This window comes from Agrilus planipennis, unplaced genomic scaffold (assembly GCF_000699045.2).
Source record: "Agrilus planipennis isolate EAB-ADULT unplaced genomic scaffold, Apla_2.0 scaffold263, whole genome shotgun sequence".
In the NCBI taxonomy this organism is placed as follows: Eukaryota; Metazoa; Arthropoda; class Insecta; order Coleoptera; family Buprestidae; genus Agrilus; species Agrilus planipennis.
The window spans coordinates 1-27,109 of NW_020442449.1; the positions used below are offsets into that span (position 1 = coordinate 1).

The following is a 27,109-nucleotide window of genomic DNA, read 5'->3' on the forward strand; positions in this document are numbered from 1 at the left end:
CTAATGAAAAAGTCTACTGTAATACAGATATTGCTGGACTTCTTTGTTCGCTATTGAGTTTTTACCTTCGACGATTTTGCAGTGAATAAGGTGAGAATACTTGTGTTACAAAGAAAAAGACTCGTTATTACTTTAATATTTTATTACCCACATTTTTCCATAAAGGATAAATCCAGTTTTTTCTAATTTAGTTAAGTTTTTCATGCTTCATTTATTTGTTAGTGTGATTAATTTGTTTTTCTTGTATTCCTACAGATTGATCGGTAATCAAGAAAGAAAGAGAGAGAGAACACTGGAGTTCATTGTGACCCTATTAAAGAAGTCTACTGTGATGCAATTCTTCCTGGACTTTTACACGTTCTCTGTTGATCTTCCACATGGACGATTTTGCAGTAAATTAAGGTGAGAATACTTATATATATCTTCAGATAACTTCAATTTCTTAGACATTTATAACTTGCTTCAATAGACAACTTTTAAACAACGTTTCATAAATGGCAGATGCAGAATTAATGTGGAACAGATTTTTCCATGAGTGTGCATGTTACTGATTTACTTGATTTAAAAATGGTAATTAATTACTTTTTCTTGCCTGTTTCTATATAGATTGTCCCACAAATGAGAAGGAATTGCAGTTAATTTTGATGCTACTGAAACAACCGATGCTTTTTGATTGGAAGCGACTAGTAGAACAATTTGTCTGCAGTGGTATCCCTCCTAGTTTGGTTTACTCATCACACTGGCAGACTTTAGAACGCCATTTTCTACAATTAATTAAGGTGAGAATACATGACTTCATTGATATTAAATGCTCTTTATTAATCTGTTATGAAATTTCTGTTAACAATTTACATGTATGTATCTCTTGACAGTTTTTATTTTCCACAGAAGAAATTGACATTTATCATTGATCTATGGAGTTTCGTTTTAATCTTTTTCTATTGTCTGCATCGTAAATTGTCGTCGTGATCTATGGTTGTAATGTAAAATGGCGTGAAAGTAACGCTTGTTATTTTATAATTTAGCTATTTTTACTTGCTTTTTGATGCGTTTTTATTTGTGTTTCTTAATTATAAGTATAATTAATATGTTTTTTTTGTCCATTTCTGCAGGTTATACAATAAATGAGAGAATTAATGTTCAGTTTGGTTATACTGAAACAGCCAATGTCTACATGGGTGTGGTCTTTCGTGGATTATATTGTTGCTTTGCTGTTTCGTCTTCGCCTTGTAACATCATGCAGTTAATTTTCAACCCATGAGTGAGAGCAACTGGATATTTATTTGAATTCCACTGAAATAACAAATTCTCTGCTACAGTATTTCTCCTGGAGTTGGTTTATTTTTCACACCTGTAAACTTTAGAATGTTACGTTCTACAATTAATTAAGGTGAGAATACTTGATATAATCAATTTTAATTGCTCTTTATTAATCTGTTTGCCACTGTATCTGTTTCAGATCGACGTTGGAGAAGACAAAGATGACCCCATAGNAAACAGGCAAGAAAAAGTAATTAATTACCATTTTTAAATCAAGTAAATCAGTAACATGCACACTCATGGAAAAATCTGTTCCACATTAATTCTGCATCTGCCATTTATGAAACGTTGTTTAAAAGTTGTCTATTGAAGCAAGTTATAAATGTCTAAGAAATTGAAGTTATCTGAAGATATATATAAGTATTCTCACCTTAATTTACTGCAAAATCGTCCATGTGGAAGATCAACAGAGAACGTGTAAAAGTCCAGGAAGAATTGCATCACAGTAGACTTCTTTAATAGGGTCACAATGAACTCCAGTGTTCTCTCTCTCTTTCTTTCTTGATTACCGATCAATCTGTAGGAATACAAGAAAAACAAATTAATCACACTAACAAATAAATGAAGCATGAAAAACTTAACTAAATTAGAAAAAACTGGATTTATCCTTTATGGAAAAATGTGGGTAATAAAATATTAAAGTAATAACGAGTCTTTTTCTTTGTAACACAAGTATTCTCACCTTATTCACTGCAAAATCGTCGAAGGTAAAAACTCAATAGCGAACAAAGAAGTCCAGCAATATCTGTATTACAGTAGACTTTTTCATTAGGGCCGAGATGGACTCCAATGCTCTCTCCCACAATTACCGGATAAACTGTAGAAATATAAGAATAATTAATTAATTACACTGTTATATCAATTAAACATGAAAAATAATAAAAATCAGCACTGAAAAGCAAGTAAAATAGTAAATTATTAACTTAATTAAAATGGAGATTTGGCGTTACCTCGTCCAAACTCTCGAAGCCAAACCGGAAACAATTATATGCAATTATGTCAATTAATGCCAAAGAAATACATAAAAAGAACATAGATAATCGTGAAATGCAGTCACCACAGATGAGCGACATAATTTTCCACGCTTATGGGAACTTATAACACATTTAACTATGATTAACTGAACTGTTCTAAGGAATTGCTTCAAGCAATAGATCATAAATAAAAGAAAAATGTCAGATGAGTTAAAGAAAGAACATTGCATATGCAACCTTATACACATTACTGATAATCCGGTTGCATGCAAATTTCTCACACAAATTACAAAAGTTATATATACAAATACACAAAAAGTAACACTGTTTTTCTACCCTTTAAGAAACGAACAAATATTGAAGTAATTAGTGATAAATAAATAAAAAAAGTTTTTATGATGATTTGGGACTGCAAGATTGTCGATATTGTGTTAAAATTGTTAAAAATTACTAAAATATTTTTGTTTGGAAAGATTGTAGGAGGGAGTTCAGACCTAACAATTTTAAACACGATATTATACATACACAACAGTGATGTTTGATTTGCAATAAAATTCAATTTTAGATTTTAAAATTGTAGTTGAAAATCTAATATCCTTATGAACAAGTACATAAATACTCTGAAGTATAAATTATTGCTACTTTTTTTCTACAGACTATAGGTTGCAATAGTTTTTTGAGCTATTTTTATATGAAAAAAGTATTTTCACAATCAAAACTATCAATCATTTCAGTTATCCAATGTTAAATTAAAGGCAAAATATTGATGTTAATGTTCTATCTTACCTCTCCAAAAGAATAATAATAACTAGCAGAGCAGGCTTAAGGAAAGGAATTCTTTCAGGAACTTCAGCATTCCCAAGTCTGCTACGATTAATGCCCAACACCCAATTAAGTTTACGGTATATGAAGTGCCTATCTTGGGAAATATTTAACCACTAAAAGCCTGTAGACAAATAAAAAATAAGGTAAATATGAAGCCTCAGCAATAAATAAAAAGAATAGAGGTACCTATACTAAAAATAAAGAACCCTTTACAGAAATACCATTTATTTAGTTCATAATTTAATTTTTAATAACAATACTATTAATATTTCCGGCTTTTGCTTTTTATTAATACTTCGCACAATCACAATAATAACTTCGGGATGTCACTGGTCGCAATTTTTTTGTTATATTTTTTTCTGGCCAAAAACCGTGATTGGTAAATATATTATTAATTAATCAGTCCAACAAAACAAAAATAACGATTCCGTCCAGTTTAACTCGCAGGAACTTCCTTAGGTGGGGAAAGGGGTTCGTGGTTTAGTTGCTGGGTATCAATACATTTCCATAATCCGTATGTTTTACCCACTGTAGTTTGCCAAAGTCTCAAAGTGCCATCTTCGGATCCGGAAGCGTACAACTCACCGTCAGGGGAAAACCTTACGCAATGTACCGGACCAAAATGACCTTTAAAAGACTCTGAAAATGCAAGAGAATGTAAACAATTTCTTCAGTTGTTAAAATGAAATAATAAAATAGTAACAGTTATGAAGCAACAAATAGCACAAAATCATCTGACAATTCTATTGTAAGTTCCCAACTGTAGAAATTAATAAATCGTGTAAGAGTTGCAGATAAGTGCGGCTTTTTATTCCTGAATAACGTACCAATTTCGGTGCCTGTTGTATAATCAAACTTGTACATTTTGAAATCATCTCCACCAGCCACGAAGATGCTTTTATCCGGATGTAAGGAGGCAGAATTAACAGTGGTTGGAAGAGGATACTCCCTTATCATATTTAATGAAAGCGAATCTAAGAACGTCACTATATTACCATGAGACACTGTTATTACCGTGCCATCCCTAGACACCTCCAAACTATTTGGGATAGATGAAAAGTCGATCTTCTGCACCTCCTGCAAAAATACAAACCATAAAACTGTCTATTTATTTTATTAACACAGCCGAGAATGTAAATTATTCTGCCTTATTTTATAAAATGTAATAAATAAACGTTTACCTTTCCAGATGCTCGATCCCACACCCTCAACGTTTTATCGTCAGCACACGACACAAGTTGGGCATCATCCCTGAAAAACAATGCATGCCTTATTCCAGACGTGTGTCCACTAAACACTGCAGGATCTGAAATAATTAATTAAACCGACCTTCAGAGACATGCTTTTTGTGTATTTCCGTTTCTTATTATACGTTCAAGGAAATAAGACTTTACAAGTAAACAACCGGGTGAAAATTAATTCCAGTTCCAGTCCTCTACTTAATTAGCATTTTTTATTCCTTTAACTTAATAAACAACTATAGGACACAAAAGAGACAGTCAGTTCACCTTCACGTTATTTTTTTTTTCATACTTGTCTGCATGCAATGCATAAAAACAAAGTCAATGTCACCTGCATCAAGGCTGCACCAGACACGAATAAAATTAAAAAATTAAAACATCATAAGTGCAAGGTGATAAAATTTCAACAGCTAACTAGAAATTACCCGAACAAACAAAGGCACTTACAGGGCGTATTAATTAAAAAGGAATATGTTCGAGAAATTAGAATAACTTCTCAATAACATAAAATATTAATGGATTATGGTCATATGCAATGTACACATATAATTACTTCATAAAATTAAATTCCAGCAAATAAACAATACACATATTTACTTTTTATGCAAAGAATGTGTTATTTATTTACTGCTTTAGTCTTATGATGAGATAAGATAAAATGAGTCTTAAAAACATCTATGTACTTAATCAATACTTAACTTAAAACCTAACACGTGTACAAGTGATTAGACATAATAATATTACTTACTTGCATCAGGTTTGTTGAGATCAAAGATTTTTACCAGTTTCTCATTGCTCCCAGTTACAAGTTTATGACTGTCTTTGGAAAAGTTAACGCTCTTAACAATATGATTGTGTTGGAATGAATGTAATTCTTCGCCAGTGATTGCGTCCCAAACTTTTCCCGTAAAATCTGCCGCTCCACTAGCAGCCCTCGTTGCTTCTTTATTCAAAGCCACCCCCCAAACAGCCCCTTTGTGTCCCTCAAACGTACCAACCCAATCGCCTGTGTCTCCTTGACGTAACATTGGTTTTCCATCTACCAAAGAATTAAACATTTAAACACATCAACAGCAACAGCAAAGGTTGATCTTAAGAATTCAAAAAACCAGGCCAAGGAAACCAATAACACTAAACAAGGTTACAATACCTACGAAATGTAAAGTATGGAAAACACTTACCTTTGCAAGCTGAAATTAAAAAGTAACCGCTCTCTGTAATTCCACTAAAATCTAAATGAACCACTGGACGAGTATGACCACTGCAAGTTAAAGGTGTTTGTCGCAGATTCGCCATTCTTTATTTACACAACACAAAATCATCCGCACAACTTACACGAGTCCACAAATTGAACTGAAGTTGACCGCGAATGCGCGACAGATCCCTACAGACGACAACGTCACACAGTCTCAGCAAGAGGGGGGATAAACATCTAAATAATACCAAGTACGTTCTAAAAGTAAAGAGCCGAGTATACCCTAAATATATTTCTTGACCATGTAACAACTTAATAAAGTTAAAATTATTAAATTTTATATTACGAAAATTATAACTTCTTCGATTATAACATAAAATTCATTTAAACACTATAAAAACAGCAAAAAACTAACAAGTAATTCGTAAAATTCATTTTTAAATAAATAACTTAAAATACAGAATGTTTTTATTGTATTGTACAGTAAAAACCATAGCTCCCATAACTAGAAATAATATAGTTTTTAAACACAAAAAATGCCTACATGGAAATATTTTCAACCATTGTATTGTTGACGCGTAATTGTTAAATTTCTTGAATAAAATTAAATGCTTTTTTAATTTTAATGAACTTTTCCCAAACTTTATGAATGTTCCTTGTATATGGAAATTTCTTTAATTAGCTGCTAAATTTGAGAAAGTCAGGAAGCTCTAGATTTCTCTGTCGCACTCCACATACTTCTCGCAGTTTATCATTCTCCCACTCTCGCCACGTCCTTGTTCAATCTGTTCCTCAAACGCAATAGAAAGAAACTAGAAGCCATATTTGCAAGTCTTTTGCATTGTTTGGAAGTGTTTTAGGAGCGTTAAGCTCAAATCTTATCGAGATAAATGTGAAATATGCCAGTTAAAGTGGATATAATACCTCCGCCACCAGCAAATTCGAAGCAACCTGGTGTAACCAAGTCCTTATTGTACAACGGCTCCAGATTTCAAGGCTTCCAAAAGTCGAAAGGGAATTCATACGAAGTGGAAGTTGTTTTACAGGTTAGAAATTTTCTTTGTTTTGTAACAGATGATTTGGCGTATTTCAATTTGATAAAATAAAATTATATTATTATAAATACTAGTTCGCAATTGCTCTCAAGTTCTAACTTCACCACTAAAAATAGGATCTTGTTTTTTTTTTTTGAAATATGGTGTCATGTCTATTACAGCATGTGGATGAAGAGAACTCGTACCTATGTGGATATTTACAAATAAACGGCCTAACCGATGAGTACCCGACCCTTACGACGTTTTTCGATGGGGAAATCATTAGTCAGAAGTATCCATTCTTAACACGTAAATGGGATGCAGATGAGGAAGTTGACCGAAAGCACTGGGTATGAGAGCTGTAGCAAAATGTAATGACAATGCCTAATATCTCTAAAATTTTTTATATCTCCATGTATTTTATAGAGCAAATTTTCGTCATTCTCACAGTATGCAAAGACATTTAACTCGGACAACTTTGATTATAAAGCCCTTGCAGAGACAGATTTTATATTCATGAGATGGAAGGAACACTTTCTTGTGCCTGATCATACAATCAAAGACATTAGTGGAGCTTCGTTTGCTGGATTTTATTACATATGTTTTCAGAAATCTAAGGCCACTATAGAAGGATATTATTACCATCGAACGTCAGAATGGTAAGTTATTTTGACTTTTCCAGAGTTCTATGTGAATTCATATTTTTTTCTTTTTCTTGTAGGTATCAGTCCCTGAATTTGAGGCATGTTCCCGAACACAGCATACAAATTTATGAATTTAGGTGAAGTGTTTTAAATAATGATAAGTTTTCATTTATTAAAATTATCTGTTGCTAATGTCATTGAATCTCTCTGATTTTTATCTAAAGATAATTATTAACATGTCACATGACAAACTAACATAACAGAATTTCCATTTAATTCAACATCATTGTTCATGCTTTCAATGTCGATTAATATTTGATGAATTCACATTTTTTTTTTTCAATTTTCATTGATTAATTTGAAATATTGGCAGTGGAACTTAAAATAGTGTAAAGCTTGATCAGTTTTCTTTCAAATTTGCCAATCAATTTAAATAATTAGTTGAGAATTTATATTATTTTCGTATGAATTAACCCTTATCTAACATTTTATTATATTAATCTATTCATAGAACTGCTTTTATCAAAAAAGTTGTTTTCTTTTAATTTTCTGGCAACTTTTTACTGCTATTGATCAAGTTGACTGACAGAGAAGCAATGCCTACCCTTATTTTCAACTCCTGCTTGGTAATGTAACACCATCAAGGAACACAATGAAACTTATCATGTTTTACATTTTACAAAAACAGTAATCGATTCATTAAACGTATTATGTAACGTGAGGCCGGTTCTGTTAAGTTAAACAAATAGCAATTCTGACTGTGCAGAAAATAATAATTTTTTTCTCATCGTTTAAATGTAAAATCGCTTTCGAACCTGCAATAACCAAAAATCAAACGTAACAATTTAACAACTAGTTTAGTTTTTACTGATTTGTACCTCCTCATATAAGTCTGTCTGTCTATTTATAGTTGCAGAAGAGGTGTTATTTGTAATTAGGTAAAAAAAATGAAGATGTAATTTTTCCGTTATTATTTACTTTTTTTTTATTTAAATTATTAATTTAATTTTCGATGTTGATATTCATTCACCGTTGGCAGTGCCACGTTTTAAATAGGTACTATTTGTATTTTTTCTTTCCCAATTATTTATTATTACTTTCGGCTGAATTTGTTTTTTCTTTTAATTGATAATATATTTGTATANGTATTGAATATATTTTTGAATTGTTTTATTCGTTCGTTTTATTTACTGTCTTTGCCTGTCTTATCCTCAGAATATATTGTTACTTTGTTTGACAAAATTTCATCTTTTTCAATTTAATAATTAATTAATATAATAATAAATTCTTAAAATGTCCTTATGAATCTAGTGAACCAAAACTTATTATTTACTCACCATTATCCATCTTAACGTTGCTCCTTCATTAAATCATCAGACACGTTATCTTTTTGGTTGCAGGAAAACTGTAAAAAAACAAAAACATAATTAACAAAAAAAATATGAACAAGTTTTAATAATTCTTAAAATCTCTTTTAGAAGAATGAATATAACTGTAAACCTTACTCCATATATTAAAAACAAAATAAAAAGTAATTAACAAACTGTAGAGTATGTAGTGTACGTATCTAATGAGTATACATAAATAAAAAATTAAGACCTATAGTAATTCATTTCCACAAGCAAAAGTTTGCCTAGGATAATTCATTAATATGCTGTTCACATTATGAGACGTTTTATCGTATAAAAAAATCGTTATGTATAGTGGATAACGTACAAATACTTACATATCCAAATCCAAAATAAAGTGAAAAACTTTTATTTATATCAACAGCGTTTAATGCTATGATACTTAGATTGCTTATGTACCAATTAAATTTAGATAGATTTTATTAAAATGGAAAAAATTTGTTACAAATTTCCATTCATACTGTAACATTTCCTTTTTTATCTAGACTATAGCGCAACTATTTAATTTCCCACTAATGTACTATAATAATTTGAATTTAAAATAGTAAATTTTAAAAATATCCTTCATTTGTAGGCAACCCACTGTACAGCAAAGTATTCACATCGTTAATGTAGTAGTAGTAGTAGCTCCAATTTCTTTATTAAAAACTCAGTTTTCAAGAAAGGGTTTTAAAATATTAACTAGTATGTCTTAGCCACATATATTTAGTTTGTGCCCAGCCACGACTATTTTATTACACTTTGGTACATTAAATTATTTAATAAGAAACAAAAAATCATTTCTCATTAAGTACAAATAAGGTTTTTAAATAGGGGGCTGAAAGTACACCCTGGTAACTTCCAACTATAAAATTCTTGTCAGTGATCCCTTAGAACAACTTTAATACATTTTAATACTTTCAGCTCATCTCAATAAGGGAGAAATCAATTTATTAAAAAATTATTAACAAGGTTCTAAACAGGGGTTAAACCTGAACCCCGATAATTTTCAACTTTAAAATTCTTATCAGCGATGCCTTAGAACAACTTTAATACATTTTGGTACTTTCAGTTGGTTTAATAAGGAAGAAATCATTTTTTTAAAAAAATTATTAACAAGGTTCTTAAATAGGGGGTTGAACCTGAACCCCGATAATTTTCAACTATAAAATTCTTATCAGCAATGCCTTAGAACAACTTTAATACATTTTAATACTTTCAGCTCATTTCAATAAGGGAGAAATCAATTTATTAAAAAATTATTAACAAGGTTTCTAAGCAGGGGGTTGAACCTGAACCCCGATAATTTTCAACTATAAAATTCTTATCAGCAATGCCTTGGAACAACTTTAATACATTTTAATACTTTCAGCTCATTTCAATAAGGGAGAAATCAATTTATTAAAAAATTATTAACAAGGTTTCTAAACAGGGGGTTGAACCTGAACCCCGATAATTTTCAACTATAAAATTCTTATGAGCAATGCCTTGGAACAACTTTAATACATTTTAATACTTTCAGCTCATTTCAATAAGGGAGAAATCAATTTATTAAAAAATTATTAACAAGGTTTCTAAACAGGGGGTTGAACCTGAACCCCGATAATTTTCAACTATAAAATTCTTATCAGCAATGCCTTGGAACAACTTTAATACATTTTAATACTTTCAGCTCATTTCAATAAGGGAGAAATCAATTTATTAAAAAATTATTAACAAGGTTTCTAAACAGGGGGTTGAACCTGAACCCCGATAATTTTCAACTATAAAATTCTTATCAGCAATGCCTTGGAACAACTTTAATACATTTTAATACTTTCAGCTCATTTCAATAAGGGAGAAATCAATTTATTAAAAAATTATTAACAAGGTTTCTAAACAGGGGGTTGAACCTGAACCCCGATAATTTTCAACTATAAAATTCTTATCAGCAATGCCTTGGAACAACTTTAATACATTTTAATACTTTCAGCTCATTTCAATAAGGGAGAAATCAATTTATTAAAAAATTATTAACAAGGTTTCTAAACAGGGGGTTGAACCTGAACCCCGATAATTTTCAACTATAAAATTCTTATCAGCAATGCCTTGGAACAACTTTAATACATTTTAATACTTTCAGCTCATTTCAATAAGGGAGAAATCAATTTATTAAAAAATTATTAACAAGGTTTCTAAACAGGGGGTTGAACCTGAACCCCGATAATTTTCAACTATAAAATTCTTATCAGCAATGCCTTGGAACAACTTTAATACATTTTAATACTTTCAGCTCATTTCAATAAGGGAGAAATCAATTTATTAAAAAATTATTAACAAGGTTTCTAAACAGGGGGTTGAACCTGAACCCCGATAATTTTCAACTATAAAATTCTTATCAGCAATGCCTTGGAACAACTTTAATACATTTTAATACTTTCAGCTCATTTCAATAAGGGAGAAATCAATTTATTAAAAAATTATTAACAAGGTTTCTAAACAGGGGGTTGAACCTGAACCCCGATAATTTTCAACTATAAAATTCTTATCAGCAATGCCTTGGAACAACTTTAATACATTTTAATACTTTCAGCTCATTTCAATAAGGGAGAAATCAATTTATTAAAAAATTATTAACAAGGTTTCTAAACAGGGGGTTGAACCTGAACCCCGATAATTTTCAACTATAAAATTCTTATCAGCAATGCCTTGGAACAACTTTAATACATTTTAATACTTTCAGCTCATTTCAATAAGGGAGAAATCAATTTATTAAAAAATTATTAACAAGGTTTCTAAACAGGGGGTTGAACCTGAACCCCGATAATTTTCAACTATAAAATTNATTCAAGAGGAAGGTTTATATGTATAATACATGCATAATATAGTAGGGAAACACTGATAATTTTAGAGGTTTCTAATGTGATGTCGTAAATAAACACATTTTTTGCGCTGACATTGCAAACGCTGGCTGAACCCTACGAGAATTGATCAAAATAATGTACTACAATATTGTACATCTTAAAAGGGTCTACAAAAAGTCCGCGATGGTATATGTCTATCTCTTACGGATAACCCACAATAGCCATTTTTATCTTTTACTTTTTATGAGAAATAATGGCTTATTTACGAAGCCATTTTAAGCAATACAGCATTAATTCTTATCCAATCAAGTACCTTAAATACATAGTGCATTTAATATAAATCAACATGCCCCTTTACAGCATGTAATTTAAATGAATATTTTCGAAGATATTACAGATTTAAAATGCATATTGTAATGTATTGTCTAATGACAAAACAACTGTGAATGTTGTATATAAATTCATTCTGCAGTATATTTAGTATGTTCAGGGGGTATCTTTTGAAGATTTCCCCTTCTCAAAAATTTACATATTTAGTATCAGCATTGCACCCGTGCGAAGCTGGGGCGGGTCGCTAGTTATTAATATAAATAAAAAAAAAAAATGCAATTCACGACATGATACTCGTGAATGCTTTTCTACAAGACAGGGACGTAGTCAGCTTTTTATTTTGCAAGAACCAAGGGTGTGGGCGGTTGCAAATTTTAGACTATATTAATTCAAAACGCTCTGAGTTCCACGATAATCTTACTGACTTCTCCTAGTCAGGAAAACCAAAGAATTCCCTCCTATGGTCCATATGCTATTTTTGCCCCCCCACCCCCTCCATACCCACATTATCCGAAGGACCTTTTTTCCTCGTGTCCTTTGCACCATTTATAGAGCAGTGTGTCAATGGAAACAGGTCTACTTTAATTGATACAATAAATAAATAGATATTATTATATGTGTAGCGGTTTGCGAGTTCTACATGATATTATTTATTAAAACGATCGACAGCTCTAGAATTTCGACAAAAAAGTACCTACCATAACAATTATAACTGCATAGATGTTGCGGCAGACAAACTCTCGTCTACTTAAATATCTCGTTGTATTTTTCAATAGAGATGACTAACGGAAGATGCTGCTCAAGAATGGACCGATTACAGACTGGTATTATGTCACGACGATGTTAAAAATGTTCTTAATTACCAATACACCGCTATAAATATTCTATAAACCTATTGACGCTTATCAGAATTTAATTCAGGCTTTTTTTCCACGTTCTGATCGCTTTTTGCTACAAATAACTAGAACGTTTTGTGGCTGCTCGCAGTTTCCTCGATCATGTTCGTTTCATATACAAACTATGACCCAACCAACGCAATATTATGTATAAAGAGGGGGAGGTATTTTTTTCAAAAAACATTAAAACAAATATCATCATCATCATCATCATCATCATAAGGTCGTCAGTCCTAAGACTGGTTGGACACGTACCTCCACTCTTTCCTACCCTGAGCTAATCTTCGCATTTCCCTAAAACTAGAAGAGTCCAAATCCTTAACAACCCACATTCTTAACTATTTGCGAACAGTAATCTAATCTAGGTCTACCTCTACACCTCTTAACTCCTGTTTCAGCCTCTAGTATGTCTCTGACTAGATCTTCATGCCTGAGAAGGTGTCCTACCAACCTATCTCGCCTATTTTTTATTGACCTCCATAGAGTCCTCTGTTCTCCTATTCTTTCCAATACCTCTTCATTTCTAACCTTTTCTACCCACGATATCCTCATCATCCGCCTATAACACCACATTTCGAACGCTTCTAACCTTTTCTTTTCCGCCGCTCCCACTGTCCATGTTTCGCACCCGTACAACGCCGTGCTCCAAACATACACCTTTAACAACCTTTTTCGAATTTCTAAATTAACCGTTCGCGAGCATAGAAGTGACTTCTTTTTATTAAAGGCGACACGACCCTGCGCTATCCTCTGCTTTATATCCCTACTACTCCTTCCATCCTGACTTATCTGACTTCCTAGGTATCTAAAATCAGCCACTTCTTCTAATAATTCGTCTCCTATCTTTATATTCGCTCTTTCCCTACTTTTTCTTCCCTTGCGTACCAGTATTTTAGTTTTACTTTTATTTATTTTCATACAGTACCTACTGATCTGTCATTTTATTTAAAGCTATCTCTAGGTCCTCCTTGCTAGATGCTAATACTGCTATATAAAAAAAAATAATTAATTAATATTTAAACTCCCCCTTCCCCACGTAACGGCAAAGTAACGCGTGATATGAACCCTTCTACCCTCTTACCACCACTACGTAATTGCAAAAATTTTAGACTTCAATTAAAAAGATGTTTTTTAATTTCCAATATTGATTAAATTTTATATAAATTCTGATATTGATAAGTAAAGTTAACATCTATCTCCCCAAACACCTGCCCCCCATGTAAGAGGACCAGATAGGACGACTGGGCTTTCCCCTCCTCAATTATCATTACGTAATTTATTGATAAATAAATAAAAAAATAAAATTTGAAAAAAGTATTTTCAAAAGTCCATTAGAAGACCAGAGTCAATCACTGATTACCCATTATTATTAAGTGGCATTTACAACTTCCGGTTATTTTAAATATTTTGCTAAAATAGTTTCCAATTAAACGGATTTTATTAGCATATTAATAGCAATTAAACTAGATCAACACATTTTAAAATAGCTGACATACTTCTTTATTCTCAGATTAATTCAAAAATGCTATTTATGGAGTTGGTAGTAGCTGCTATTATAGATATTGTATATTTTCCGGTAAATTAATTTTGGTGCTAATTTGTTCAAGATAAGGATCCAAATGTGAGAGGCGTACAAAAAAAAAACATTCGCCACATTTTTAATGCAATTTATGAACCGTTATTAATTGACAGAAGACTTCGATGTAAAAACCAATTTTGACCTTCATCAAGGAAGCCATTTCATATTTTTAATGCTCTCCACTCTTTAGGTGAAAGTAACTGTAGTAACACGGTTATCATATCACCAACACAAGTATACATATGTATATAAGTGTATAAATTTACTGCACTAATAAGAAAATAAATGAATAATCTAACAACTACACAATTTAATTCCTCTTGATCTGTTTGAACTCCCAGATTAGTGACAAACTTACAATTTATTAGCTAACAGCAGAAAAAAACGGATTAATATTTTTTAAATAATACCTATTTAATTTAATATAATCAATATCTTTTTTACATTAGAGTCGGCTCTTATTTTGTATGGGACGCTATTTCTTTTATGTTTTCCGAAATAAAAAAAAAAAGCATCTTCAACTATAGTTAAATTAGTTATGGTAAATAAATTAGAATCGATTAAGACAGCGAAAACTAGTTTGCACAAAACTACTTACTAATGGAAACATTAAACATTCCACAACAAGATATGCAAATGATGTGGCCAAACTTGGGCTTATTGTACTTTACAAAGTTACTTGGGTACATACGTTAAAAGTGTATGTGCGATAATGCATTATAAATACAATGGTTGTTACAGCTTTTTGCAGGTGGTGTTAATGACACTTGGCATCAGTCAAAGATACCTTTCTGCTTAATATCATCTAAAAACCATATTGGTCTAATAAAGATTTAAAACATAGTATAAACATACATACAATTTAGACATTTTTTAGAAGTGAGTTAGTTTAATATGAAATATTACTCTGAAAATTAATTTCTGAATTTTTTACCCACTACACGCTACTTCAAATTAATGAGGGAAAAATTGTTGCTGTTGTCACACCCCCGCCGGGAATCGAACCCGGGACCTTTGGCTTTACGCACCAATGTTCTGACCATTAAACTACGAGAGGTGACCACGACCAACCGACCTACAAGGTTAACGATTCGTCGAACTAATGTAACTATATACTGAATATACTATGATTAAACATACATACAATTTAGATATTTTTTTCCCTCATTAATTTGAGGTAGCGTGTAGTGGATAAAAAATTCAAAAATTAATTTTCAGAATAATATTTCATATAGTATAAACCATTGCGGAAAGGATTTCTTGATGTTCAAGAAATTTCTCAAAGTACTTATTAACTTATCAACTAATAAACTTTACTAAAAACCGCATATATCACCCATATGCAACCAATTATGCACGTCAGGTAAAAATGTAATAGTCATATGTCATAACATTTCATTAAGATGTATGCAACCAATTATACACGCGCATGTAGATATTTAGACTACCCCTTTTTTCAATTTGTTGTTTACCACCTTAAATACGCCAGATTAGCAATTTTCAATCAAGAAATTACCCTAATTATCAAAAGTAGCGCCTGTTAGTTAGATATATAAAAAATGTTGCTTTCTCCATATTGCTTTAAAAATTTTCAATGAAATTTCTGACAAAATATATTAAAAAAACAATACAACAAAAACGTACGAAGTTTTACGTCTTCGGTTGTGGCACAGACATAATTAAGGCCCCTGTCCTTTTTTTTTTTTAATATTTTTGAACGGAACGGCCCGGGGCACTGAAAGAATCAATTAGCTAAAATAATAATTCGACCCATTTCGTGAGAACGACTAAGCGCATTTGCAATTTTTTTTTAGGAATCAGTGAGTGCTCGCTGTAAAGTTAAAAGCATCAACGTCATTAAGGCGCTCCAACGTGGTGGGTGCTTTCGTTTTTCATTCGGTTTCGGTATACCGTTATTATTATTGCATGCTTAGATAAATAATAAATTATTCTTATTATTATTAGCATTACTATTAGGAGATCATGGTTTAAAAACGCTTAATTGGCGTTAGACTGTTGAAGGTACCTGATAAATTAGACCCATTAGCCTAGTAAACCTCCAAAAATTAATTCCGGACGTAGCTAATTATATGTGTTAATGCTTTCACGTACGAAATTTAAAAAAGAATTAAAATTTTTGGGAGAAATTTTATGTAAGCAATAAGGTAGAAATAAAATCACCAAAAAAAAATCAGTTTTAAGAACCACGTTTTCATGCATGACCCACAACCTTAGGGATCTTTTGAAACAATCAAAACTATGTGCTATAATGTAACCCAAATATAACTTAGGGTTCCGTACTTAAAGGAACCTTCAACGGACCTAATGAGCCCTGCTGGTCAGTCAAAGTTGACAATAACTTCTATTCAGTTAGCTCAAGACACTTTATGTAAAAATCCTGAATCGTTTTATATTTTAAGGACCAAGCGACATAGCCTAGAGGTTTAGATTGTTTCCTAGCAATCGGCATGAATCCGGTTCGATTCCCGGTCCGCCTGCCAACTTTTTCTATGATATCCTTGGATCACTTAGACAAACGTCTGTTTTCATTCCGTCCTAAAAGGAAACTAAAAAAGGACTTCCACCCTTTACCTTCCTTTCGACGTAGTCTAGAGGGACTGCCCCCAATACTAGCAATAATTAGTGGTTTAAGTAGAGCGTATTGAATTATGCAAAGGCGAATGTTTATGGTTTTAAATAGGTTGTATTGGATTAAGTTAATATTCAGGATGGACCATTATATGGGTCAGAACTATTAATAATAGTAATCTTGGGTAAAATAATCTCGCTTGTAGCGAATGACTCCCGATTAAAAGAGTACGTGATATTTTCGACTTTTCTTTCTTGTCAATCAAATTGAGTGAATTTTGGTCACCAGCCTCCCCGCTTACTCCATTTCATTCTTCTTATAAAGCAGTACCATCGTCGTTGAACGGTACCATTTCTTGTACGCGACCTAAGTACCACCAATCAATCCTACATGCCAATAGGAGTTTGTAGTGTGTGTGTGTCTGTTGATCGACTTATCGTTCGTTATAATAAGTTTTAGACGGTGTTAGGTCTTCAGTAGTCCGGACTTTACTTTTGTTACTGTCTGTCCGGTATGAAGTAGTGGTCGTGGGTTGTCTCGTCTTCATGGGCTTTTCGCCAAATAATAAAAAGTACATTTCTCTCCACACCACACACTTGGTATTACGGACTGTACCATCTATCTTACAAAAACGTCTCAACAATTTGCCGGGTCGTATTTGAAATCCAAGGCCGCACAAGGACGTCTATCGACCGCTATTTAATCGCTCTTCGGGAGTACAATTAATTAATTGACTGTATCGCTGATTGGAACTTCTAATAGAAGGTTAGTATCATTTTTATTATTTATGTAGGTAGTTAATGTTTATATTAAAATTGATTAGTACCTGTCGCCTGCAATGACATTTTTATTTGTGTAACTGATGCATTTTGAAATTTATTATTCAATTCAAGGAAAGTAACAATTTTAATTCTTTTTCTCGCAATTATAAATGTCAAAGTCATCATTTGAATTTTTGGCTAGCAAAATTTTAGAAGAGTACGAGAGAGAGGGACGATGTTACTTTTCTCTTACATTTTTCAACATATACCCAAAAAGAATTAACTGTGATGTATGTATATTATATGAAAAGATGTCTGAAGTTATTTGTACGAATTTACCATTTTGTAAAATTTTTAAAAAGATGATACCGCCCTCTGATGTTTGCTTCGAATACAATATCCCTACGTTCGGTTATCAACTCTCCACTAGTGTATAGACCAACCGACGAATAAGGGTTTCTTGAATTTTGAAAAAGTTTTTGAAAAACCTAATCACAAATAAATAAATAAAAGAGTCACCTTTTAGAATCCCGATTGTCAATGTACAATCGATATTAATATTTTATTTTTTTTTGCAAAAGTAATAGCCTTGGCTGAAAAAAGGGTAATATTCATTCACCTCATTTATGATGCATAGTGCAAAAGAAACGAAATATTTCAATATTACTTGTTGAGGTAGACGACTGCTATCTGCTACTAGAATAATTAATTTATTTAAAGAAAGAAGTGTAGGTTGGCATTACAAGTATGATCATTCAAATAATATTTTCCTTGAAATCTGTCTTCCAATCATACGTAAGCTGTTTGGAATACTTGAAAAAAATAAGTAAATATTTTTTTAACAAACGAAAGTGAAATTAATATTTTATGTGCGTTTTTTATTATGTTTAAGCTTAGTCCTTGCAAAGAGACACCTTTTATTGATGTCAAATTTTTATAGACACTAAATGTGAATTACATGCAAAGAAATCAAGTTTTTGGTATAAAACCCGATTGACGTTTCGCCTTCTGCTGAGATACATTATCAAAGTACGTTAAAAATGTCGATTAAGTTTTAATATGAATAAATTATACAACTTTGATTTCTTTACAAATTTCAAAGGTTGTCAGAGGTGATCTAATTGTAAGTCACTGTTTTAATTAAATAACCTACTAGCTAGACGAATTAGATTACTAGTTAGTACTCGAAAAAGATAAAAATCACGTACAAACAACCGAATGTTTTCGCATAGGTATCTAGTAAAATGTGTTTTGAATTCGAAAGAAGAAATCTGTTTTTAAAAGTATAATAACACGGTTCAAAGCTAGTTCGGACGACAACACTTTATTTTTTCGTACATGAATTAGAAAGGCAAACACAAGAAACCGTTTATTGAAAAATTATCTACTCGCAAGTGCTAACAAGAGAATTAAAGATAGAACTGTTATTTGCACCTAACGCGCGTAGTTAATGTTTATTTTTTTAATCTTCTTATTAACAACCACTTCCTGTTGGAAAATCCAGGATTAGCAACGGTGGTGTACCTAACCGTCTTTTTAGTCAATGAGAACCTATGAAATGTTACCCGCATATACTAACTTACAGCAAGTTTAACGCTAAACATAACAAAATGATAAAATTTAATATGCATCAATAAACTCTTTTGTTTCTATTCAATTTTTTTTTTAATGGGCAATAATGAATTTGTGAAACAGCTTTTATTTTAAGATAATTAACTGTTCCATTACACTCTTTTATTACCCCTTTTATTACCCCATAACGACTCACCATGGAAACTAGCTCAGAAATAATAACAATACCATTCTAAACAATTTACACGCGAATACATTTTTTCTTATCTTTAGGTTCATTAGCCAATTGTAATCCATCAAAATAATTAACTCAAGACATTTTAAAACAGTATTCAAAGGAAACTTAAAGGATTGTTCGTATAACTTGTAATTTAAACAATCGACCAATAATATAATAAAAATATATTGTTTATTAAATTTTAGTTCTATTAATTCAGGAAAGCAGGCGTGGTAATGCTGTATTGTCCCTTACATCTATACCTATGTCCCCTATATACAGGGTGACCCAAAAAGTTCGCAATATGTTCAAAAAGTTTAATCAAAAAATTCTTCCAGCAAAAATTGTTACCTATTTCAGATTTGATTTATTATACACACAGTGTTTAAACATAGAAAAAATAAGGTTTCGTTTAAATGGCCTATGATTCCAGACCACTTTTGTAAAAACATTTGTTTATTGGTGATTAAGTGTATACGTAGCAAATCGGTTGTAATAGACTTAAGCGTATACGTCGCAAATCGGCTACAATAGACACTACAGAAATTTTAAGAACGCAAATTTTATACAATGATCTGGTATGAATTTCAGAAGAAGAAAAAAAAAACAATAAAAGCAAAACGTACAATAAAAATATTTTTAAAGTATGCGATATATCACTAATTAATGAAACGGTTAGGTGATTATATAGGACAATAACGGTTGCAAGGCGTCAATAATTACCGTAAAACTGGAGTTCTCATTAGTGGAATTTCTCGCTCGACGACTTCTTTATATAGCGCCTAACAATTCAGCAGCCTTTGGTAATTACAATAATTAAAGAAGAGTAGCCGCGATCGTTCGGACGGGGGCACGTGCCGCACTTTTATATCATTCGATCCGTCTCATTTTTATTAATTTAAGATAATTTCACTAACGCTAATGATTAATAATCAGATTTCGATCTTTTTAAAACTTACAATGCATAAAATTATGCATTACGAAGAGGTTGTAAATTAAATCAAGTACATCTCGGTGGGTACACACAGGAAACCCCTCCTGCCCCTATAAGCCATCTCATATGAGTATATTGCTATCATACATTGAAAAGAATAAGAAAAATGCTATTAAAAAAAAGAGAGAGAGCAATGTCTTCTAATTCCGTTCGTCAGCTGTTTACATGACGTATTAAGTTTCGATTTATGAAATGCACTGTACATTGTTTTCAATTCCGATGGTGTATTGGGCTTGTAGGAATCGCAAAACAAACCAAAATAAAACAGAATTCATTTACCATGCCGTTGAAATAATTTCTTTTCGAAAGCTTCAGTAAAATTCAGATTCATTATTTACAACAGGTAGTACCCGAGTCTTGAAACAAACGCCATTGTAATTACTATTAAAAAAAAGAGAAGAATCGCGTGAGCGACGCCCGGATTTAAGAAATCATTAACATCTTCATAAACTGATGAACAGTTATCTGCTAACGTTGCGTTTTTGTTTTCGGCAAATAAAAAGCTGATTTGTTTTTGAAAGGGGACCTGTTAGATTTAGTTCGATTTACACGGTGCAAGGCAAAATTTAAACAATAATTAGTCGATATAAACGTATATACAGACAAGGCAAAATGTTTGCTGCACACATAAATTACGCATTACAAATATTTTGTCGGTATTTTTTCTTTTTAATTTGGTGAAAGTGTGGAATATGTTTTTTTAGTCACTTCTATATGAAAATATGACCTGCTTCTCCGAAAACTGACTTAAACTAGACAAATTCGCAAAATCTTTTGCATTAAATTGCATTTATATATTGCTTATATGAAAATATGACGTATTTTTAGAAAGAGAAGTAACCTTATGTTGGGCTATCAATTCGCCACTAGCGTATATAGCATCGATAAGATCACATACACTAGCGGCGAGTAGATAACAGAACATAAGAATTTTCTATTACTTGTACCCTTATTGCTTTTGACAATGTTAAATGGGACAAGATATTAAATATATATTAAATAATGTAGGGATGTGTTACAAAGATAGAAGAGTGATACTTAGTTTGTATAAAGAGCAACAGGCAGTTATAGAGCTGGGGATGCAACGTAGAGAAGTAAATATTAGGAAGGGAGTCAGGCAGGGATGCACACTGTCACCGCTACTTTTTAATCTATACATCGAAGACGCCATCAACATCATTAAAGACAGTACAACTGTAGGGATAGATGTGCAAGGGCAAAAGATTAGTATGCTTAGATTTGCAGATGATATAGCAGTATTAGCATCTAGCAAGGAGGACCTAGAGATAGCTTTAAATAAAATGGAAGCGGTACTGACAGATCAGTACTGTATGAAAATAAATAAAAGTAAAACTAAAATACTGGTATGCAAGGGAAGAAAAAGTAGGGAAAGAGCGAATATAAAGATAGGAGACGAAAAATTAGAAGAAGTGGCTGATTTTAGATACCTAGGAAGTCAGATAAGTCAGGATGGAAGGAGTAGTAGGGATATAAAGCAGAGGATAGCGCAGGGTCGTGTCGCCTTTAATAAAAAGAAGTCACTTCTATGCTCGCGAACGGTTAATTTAGAAATTCGAAAAAGGTTGTTAAAGGTGTATGTTTGGAGCACGGCGTTGTACGGGTGTGAAACATGGACAGTGGGAGCGGCGGAAAAGAAAAGGTTAGAAGCGTTCGAAATGTGGTGTTATAGGCGGATGATGAGGATATCGTGGGTAGAAAAGGTTAGAAATGAAGAGGTATTGGAAAGAATATGAGAACAGAGGACTCTATGGAAGTCAATGAAAAATAGGCGATATAGGTTGGTAGGACACCTTCTTAGACATGAAGGTCTAGTCAGAGACATATTAGAGGCAAAAACAGGGGTTAGGAGGGGTAGAGATAGACCTAGATTAGATTACTGTTTGCAAATAGTTAAGGATGTGGGCTGTTCTAGTTTTAGGGAAATGCGAAGCTTAGCTCAGGATAGGAAAGAGTGGAGGTACGTGTCCAACCAGTCTTAGGACTGACGACCCTATGATGATGATGATGTACCCTTATTAAAGGGAACCAAATACCTTTAACCATCTTTTCATATAAATTATTAAGTAATGTACTGAAGCTCAATAAAGGCAATTTAAAGTTTTTGAGGGGTGTTACCCTTTGTTCAATAGATTTTGAGAGTCTAGCCTGGTCTATCACTAAGAAATGTGCAATTTCTATGTTCGGTGAAGATTTTGCCTTAACTGTATATCAAGTGTGCCTACGGTTGCAATTCGATGGTCTTAAAACGAACCTCTAAAATTATTAATACCATCACCAAGCACCAGTTATAATTATAATTATTATTTGACGTACGTGTTCAACGTGCGAGGCATCATTGTTGCAGATTTTAATTTCAGATTAAATCGGATTCTGATAGATGGGATATAAAAAAGGTACATGAAAACAAAAATTAAACACCCAGTACATTTGGTGGTGATAGAGATAACTTATTGCCTTCAAAATAAATTATAAATTGATTTTCATAAATGCCTATTTTAAAAAACATCCACAATTTTATGCATCTAAGAAAATTTCACTTCGTTGGAAAGATATAATCAAAATAAATTGTAGATATCAAAAATCTGATAAAAAAATAAAAAAGGTCAACCATTTTACGACTACGGCAAAAAAAGTGGTAAAACTTTTTTATTTTTCATATAATTTTCAAAATCAAATTTTGTATTTTTTGGTGCAAAACTAATTTCTTTAATTGAGCAGCTTCTTAATCTCAGTTTACAGTGTCTTAAACACGGTAATAAATTAATTTATCTGCAGAGAAAGTTAGAATGCTATTTATTTTACAATTTAACTCAAAATTTCGTAACTCAATAGAAAAAATAACAAAAACAATAAAAAAAGGCTGAAACTACTTAAGTTTAAGTTAAACAGGTGATAAATGGAATTACAATCGACCCTTAAAGTATAGTCGTAAATTTTACAAGTAATTTGAAGTGAAATTACAAAACAGAATACAGTGCAAGGGGTCATGCAAACGGTTGACCACACAGCATCGTACCGGATTGAACAGGGCAGTATTACAATTATTTATTTATTTAATTATGGCATCCTCTTTAAATCCGTTTAAACCGCTGTAAACGGCGATTGGAAATTATTTTTCTCGTGGGTTCACATTAAACGGGTTCAACCAGTAGAATTTCTAAAGAAAATGTGTCTTATCCACAGCAATTAAGTCAATTAGTTATCATGCATAAAAGAAATACCTTTTTGAGGATTTACACTACGATTACGATGGCCAAGGACTAACTTTATACCATATCAAGGCCATAATAATGACAAATGGGTTTGTTTACGTACCCGTAGGTACTATTACAGATCAAAAAGTCTAAAAATAGAATCTGGCGCCCGCTACATTTTATTTATGGATGCATACATTCTCTATAATTAATTCAAAATTCTTAAGACGACCAACACTAATTGATTAATGTTTTTTACTTTCCAGAAATGGAGTTGTCCCAAACAAAACTACTATTTTTAATTTACGTAGTTTCGACTGTTATTATGGCATCCCCAACGCGTCCAACTTCCTCGGAAGATAAGGAAAGCAGGCAGCAAAAATCGTTATCACTATTGGATTTATTTCAAAATCTTGATGACAACAATTTATTAAAGACAAGCGTTTTTCCAAGTATACAAGAAACCAATTTGAACGAAAAAGAAATCCCTGATAATCCATTCAATTCCCCTATTTATTACATCCGGTTACCCCCCCATCCTTATATGTTCGTTCCAGGTTTGGGATACGTCTCTCAGCCAGCTCCCCCACCAACCCCAATCTCTCAATTTGTTAATTTGCCCGTTAATTTTCTTGCAAACGGAAAACCGACCGCGATTTATCAATGGAGCGGGGCAATTGACCCGTTCCAGGACATCGCCCCACTACCTCAACCCCCACCTGTTAAAACCACTCCAAAGCCTCAGACTTTAGCCAATTCGCCCGTCTATAGGATACCCGGGAAATTTAGTTTCAATGGAAAACCTGAAGACGTTTATATTTTAAGAGACACCTACAATTCTATATACGGGGATATTTTGCAAAACATTTATCCTTGACGATTTTGACTTATGCATTTATTAATATTGATTTGTAAATTACATAATTATTTCCTAAATTCAATAATCATGTTCGTTGCTACCATTGTACTTGTATATTAGACCAAAGTGTTTGGAAAATCACTATTATTGCATTTATTTATATCATAATATAATATAACTCCCCCCCCTANTATTTATATCATAATATAATATAATATAACTCCCCCCCCTATAAAAGTCTTGTATAAACCAAAGTTTGTCAACCTAAACAAAATGTTTTTATAGGTACTTATTGCCACTTTAGAACTTTAAATCCTAGGATAATTAAGAATATTAATTTATTACTACATTATAAGCAAATAATGTAAATATAAATATTAAATGGTTAACTTATAAATACAATAAAAACCTATTTTTTTGTTTTACTTTGTTAAGGAATGATAGTAATTTCTTTAAGGATTACCCTTCGTGTGTATAAAAAAATTGAAGTTTTTTTTACGACACCCCAACCCCACATAGTTTGGTTTTATCTTTATAAAATAGGAAAGGAAATACATGTTTAGTAAAGAATTTGGCTAAAATTTATGAATATCATACATGGTGTAACAAATACCTTGCCACAACAACAATGGCCAAGTACATGTATTCGCTGTTTTTGGAAAATATCATTTAAAAACAATTATTATAAACAGCTAAAAACTTACCAACTACATCGTTAATATTAGTGGCATTTCTTCGTGAATTTATATTTGGATAAGCCAAGGGCCCAAACTAGCAGATAACAGCACGAAATGGTACTTCTGTATCATCATCTAAGAAGACGTTTGATGATGGCATTGTTCGCAAAACATTAAAAACACTTTACCAGAATCCGTAACAATACTTTTTACAGCCCCAACCGTTCCGAAAATTTAAAAAGGAGCTGAATTTCGCAGACCGCCATCTTTCAACCCTTTGTTCAAAAGATTTTGAGAGTCTAGTCTGGTCTATCACTAAGAAATGTGCAATTTCTATGTTCGGTGAAGATTTTGCCTTAACTGTATATCAAGTGTGCCTACGGTTGCAATTCGATGGTCTTAAACCGAACCTCTAAAATTAAGAAATGTGCAATTTCTATGTTCGGTGAAGATTTTGCCTTAACTGTATATCAAGTGTGCCTACGGTTGCAATTCGATGGTCTTAAAACGAACCTCTAAAATTATTAATACTATCACCAAGCACCAGTTATAATTATAATTATTATTTGACGTACGTGTTCAACGTGCGAGGCATCATTGTTGCAGATTTTAATTTCAGATTAAATCGGATTCTGATAGATGGGATATAAAAAAGGTACATGAAAACAAAAATTAAACACCCAGTACATTTGGTGGTGATAGAGATAACTTATTGCCTTCAAAATAAATTATAAATTGATTTTCATAAATGCCTATTTTAAAAAACATCCACAATTTTATGCATCTAAGAAAATTTCACTTCGTTGGAAAGATATAATCAAAATAAATTGTAGATATCAAAAATCTGATAAAAAAATAAAAAAGGTCAACCATTTTACGACTACGGCAAAAAAAGTGGTAAAACTTTTTTATTTTTCATATAATTTTCAAAATCAAATTTTGTATTTTTTGGTGCAAAACTAATTTCTTTAATTGAGCAGCTTCTTAATCTCAGTTTACAGTGTCTTAAACACGGTAATAAATTAATTTATCTGCAGAGAAAGTTAGAATGCTATTTATTTTACAATTTAACTCAAAATTTCGTAACTCAATAGAAAAAATAACAAAAACAATAAAAAAAGGCTGAAACTACTTAAGTTTAAGTTAAACAGGTGATAAATGGAATTACAATCGACCCTTAAAGTATAGTCGTAAATTTTACAAGTAATTTGAAGTGAAATTACAAAACAGAATACAGTGCAAGGGGTCATGCAAACGGTTGACCACACAGCATCGTACCGGATTGAACAGGGCAGTATTACAATTATTTATTTATTTAATTATGGCATCCTCTTTAAATCCGTTTAAACCGCTGTAAACGGCGATTGGAAATTATTTTTCTCGTGGGTTCACATTAAACGGGTTCAACCAGTAGAATTTCTAAAGAAAATGTGTCTTATCCACAGCAATTAAGTCAATTAGTTATCATGCATAAAAGAAATACCTTTTTGAGGATTTACACTACGATTACGATGGCCAAGGACTAACTTTATACCATATCAAGGCCATAATAATGACAAATGGGTTTGTTTACGTACCCGTAGGTACTATTACAGATCAAAAAGTCTAAAAATAGAATCTGGCGCCCGCTACATTTTATTTATGGATGCATACATTCTCTATAATTAATTCAAAATTCTTAAGACGACCAACACTAATTGATTAATGTTTTTTACTTTCCAGAAATGGAGTTGTCCCAAACAAAACTACTATTTTTAATTTACGTAGTTTCGACTGTTATTATGGCATCCCCAACGCGTCCAACTTCCTCGGAAGATAAGGAAAACAGGCAGCAAAAATCGTTATCACTATTGGATTTATTTCAAAATCTTGATGACAACAATTTATTAAAGACAAGCGTTTTTCCAAGTATACAAGAAACCAATTTGAACGAAAAAGAAATCCCTGATAATCCA

General features: G+C 32.0%; 3 protein-coding genes and 2 long non-coding RNA genes across 6 annotated transcripts; 3 read left to right on the top strand and 2 right to left on the bottom strand.

The window, feature by feature from the left end:
* LOC108740035 lies at window positions 1–1,154 on the top strand. Of its 2 annotated transcripts, XR_001938266.1 has the most exons (4): window positions 1–90; window positions 256–402; window positions 607–779; window positions 1,113–1,154. It is a non-coding gene; the product is annotated as an uncharacterized LOC108740035 (long non-coding RNA). The 2 variants fall into 2 exon arrangements; XR_001938265.1 differs by lacking the exon at window positions 1,113–1,154 and having other exon boundaries at window positions 607–1,077.
* Window positions 1,155–1,630: 476 nt separating this feature from the next.
* LOC112906416 lies at window positions 1,631–8,650 on the bottom strand. Its single transcript, XR_003232322.1, has 4 exons — window positions 8,571–8,650; window positions 3,081–3,240; window positions 2,003–2,137; window positions 1,631–1,837 (listed from the first exon to the last, which is right to left on the bottom strand). It is a non-coding gene; the product is annotated as an uncharacterized LOC112906416 (long non-coding RNA).
* On the bottom strand, window positions 3,393–5,723 carry LOC108740065 (serine-threonine kinase receptor-associated protein). Its single transcript, XM_018474257.2, has 5 exons — window positions 5,542–5,723; window positions 5,109–5,399; window positions 4,301–4,425; window positions 3,947–4,196; window positions 3,393–3,758 (listed from the first exon to the last, which is right to left on the bottom strand). Exons 1-5 carry the CDS (start codon window positions 5,654–5,656, stop codon window positions 3,556–3,558), a joined length of 984 nt encoding a protein of 327 aa, XP_018329759.1. The 5' UTR covers window positions 5,657–5,723; the 3' UTR covers window positions 3,393–3,555.
* On the top strand, window positions 6,260–7,430 carry LOC108740032 (glucose-induced degradation protein 4 homolog). Its single transcript, XM_018474203.2, has 4 exons — window positions 6,260–6,601; window positions 6,772–6,939; window positions 7,016–7,248; window positions 7,311–7,430. The coding sequence occupies exons 1-4, from the start codon at window positions 6,455–6,457 to the stop codon at window positions 7,372–7,374; spliced, it is 612 nt and encodes a 203-aa protein (XP_018329705.1). The 5' UTR covers window positions 6,260–6,454; the 3' UTR covers window positions 7,375–7,430.
* Window positions 8,651–17,197: 8,547 nt separating the features above from the next.
* LOC108740037 lies at window positions 17,198–24,650 on the top strand. Its single transcript, XM_018474208.2, has 2 exons — window positions 17,198–17,624; window positions 23,885–24,650. The coding sequence occupies exon 2, from the start codon at window positions 23,887–23,889 to the stop codon at window positions 24,493–24,495; it is 609 nt and encodes a 202-aa protein (XP_018329710.1). The 5' UTR covers window positions 17,198–17,624; window positions 23,885–23,886; the 3' UTR covers window positions 24,496–24,650.
* The last annotated feature ends 2,459 nt before the right edge of the window (window positions 24,651–27,109 follow it).

Excerpts from the sequence above, each read along its gene's own strand:
- LOC108740037 (XM_018474208.2), top strand. The coding sequence starts at position 23,887 with ATGGAGTTGTCCCAAACAAAACTACTATTTTTAATTTACGTAGTTTCG.
- LOC108740065 (XM_018474257.2), bottom strand. The coding sequence starts at position 5,656 with ATGGCGAATCTGCGACAAACACCTTTAACTTGCAGTGGTCATACTCGT. Across the intron at positions 4,426-5,108 it reads TCTCAACAAACCTGATGCAA|ATCCTGCAGTGTTTAGTGGA; the intron begins GTAAGTAATATT and ends TAATTATTTCAG. Across the intron at positions 4,197-4,300 it reads GGGATCGAGCATCTGGAAAG|GAGGTGCAGAAGATCGACTT; the intron begins GTAAACGTTTAT and ends GTATTTTTGCAG.
- LOC108740032 (XM_018474203.2), top strand. The coding sequence starts at position 6,455 with ATGCCAGTTAAAGTGGATATAATACCTCCGCCACCAGCAAATTCGAAG. Across the intron at positions 6,602-6,771 it reads AAGTGGAAGTTGTTTTACAG|CATGTGGATGAAGAGAACTC; the intron begins GTTAGAAATTTT and ends TGTCTATTACAG. Across the intron at positions 6,940-7,015 it reads AAGTTGACCGAAAGCACTGG|AGCAAATTTTCGTCATTCTC; the intron begins GTATGAGAGCTG and ends TGTATTTTATAG.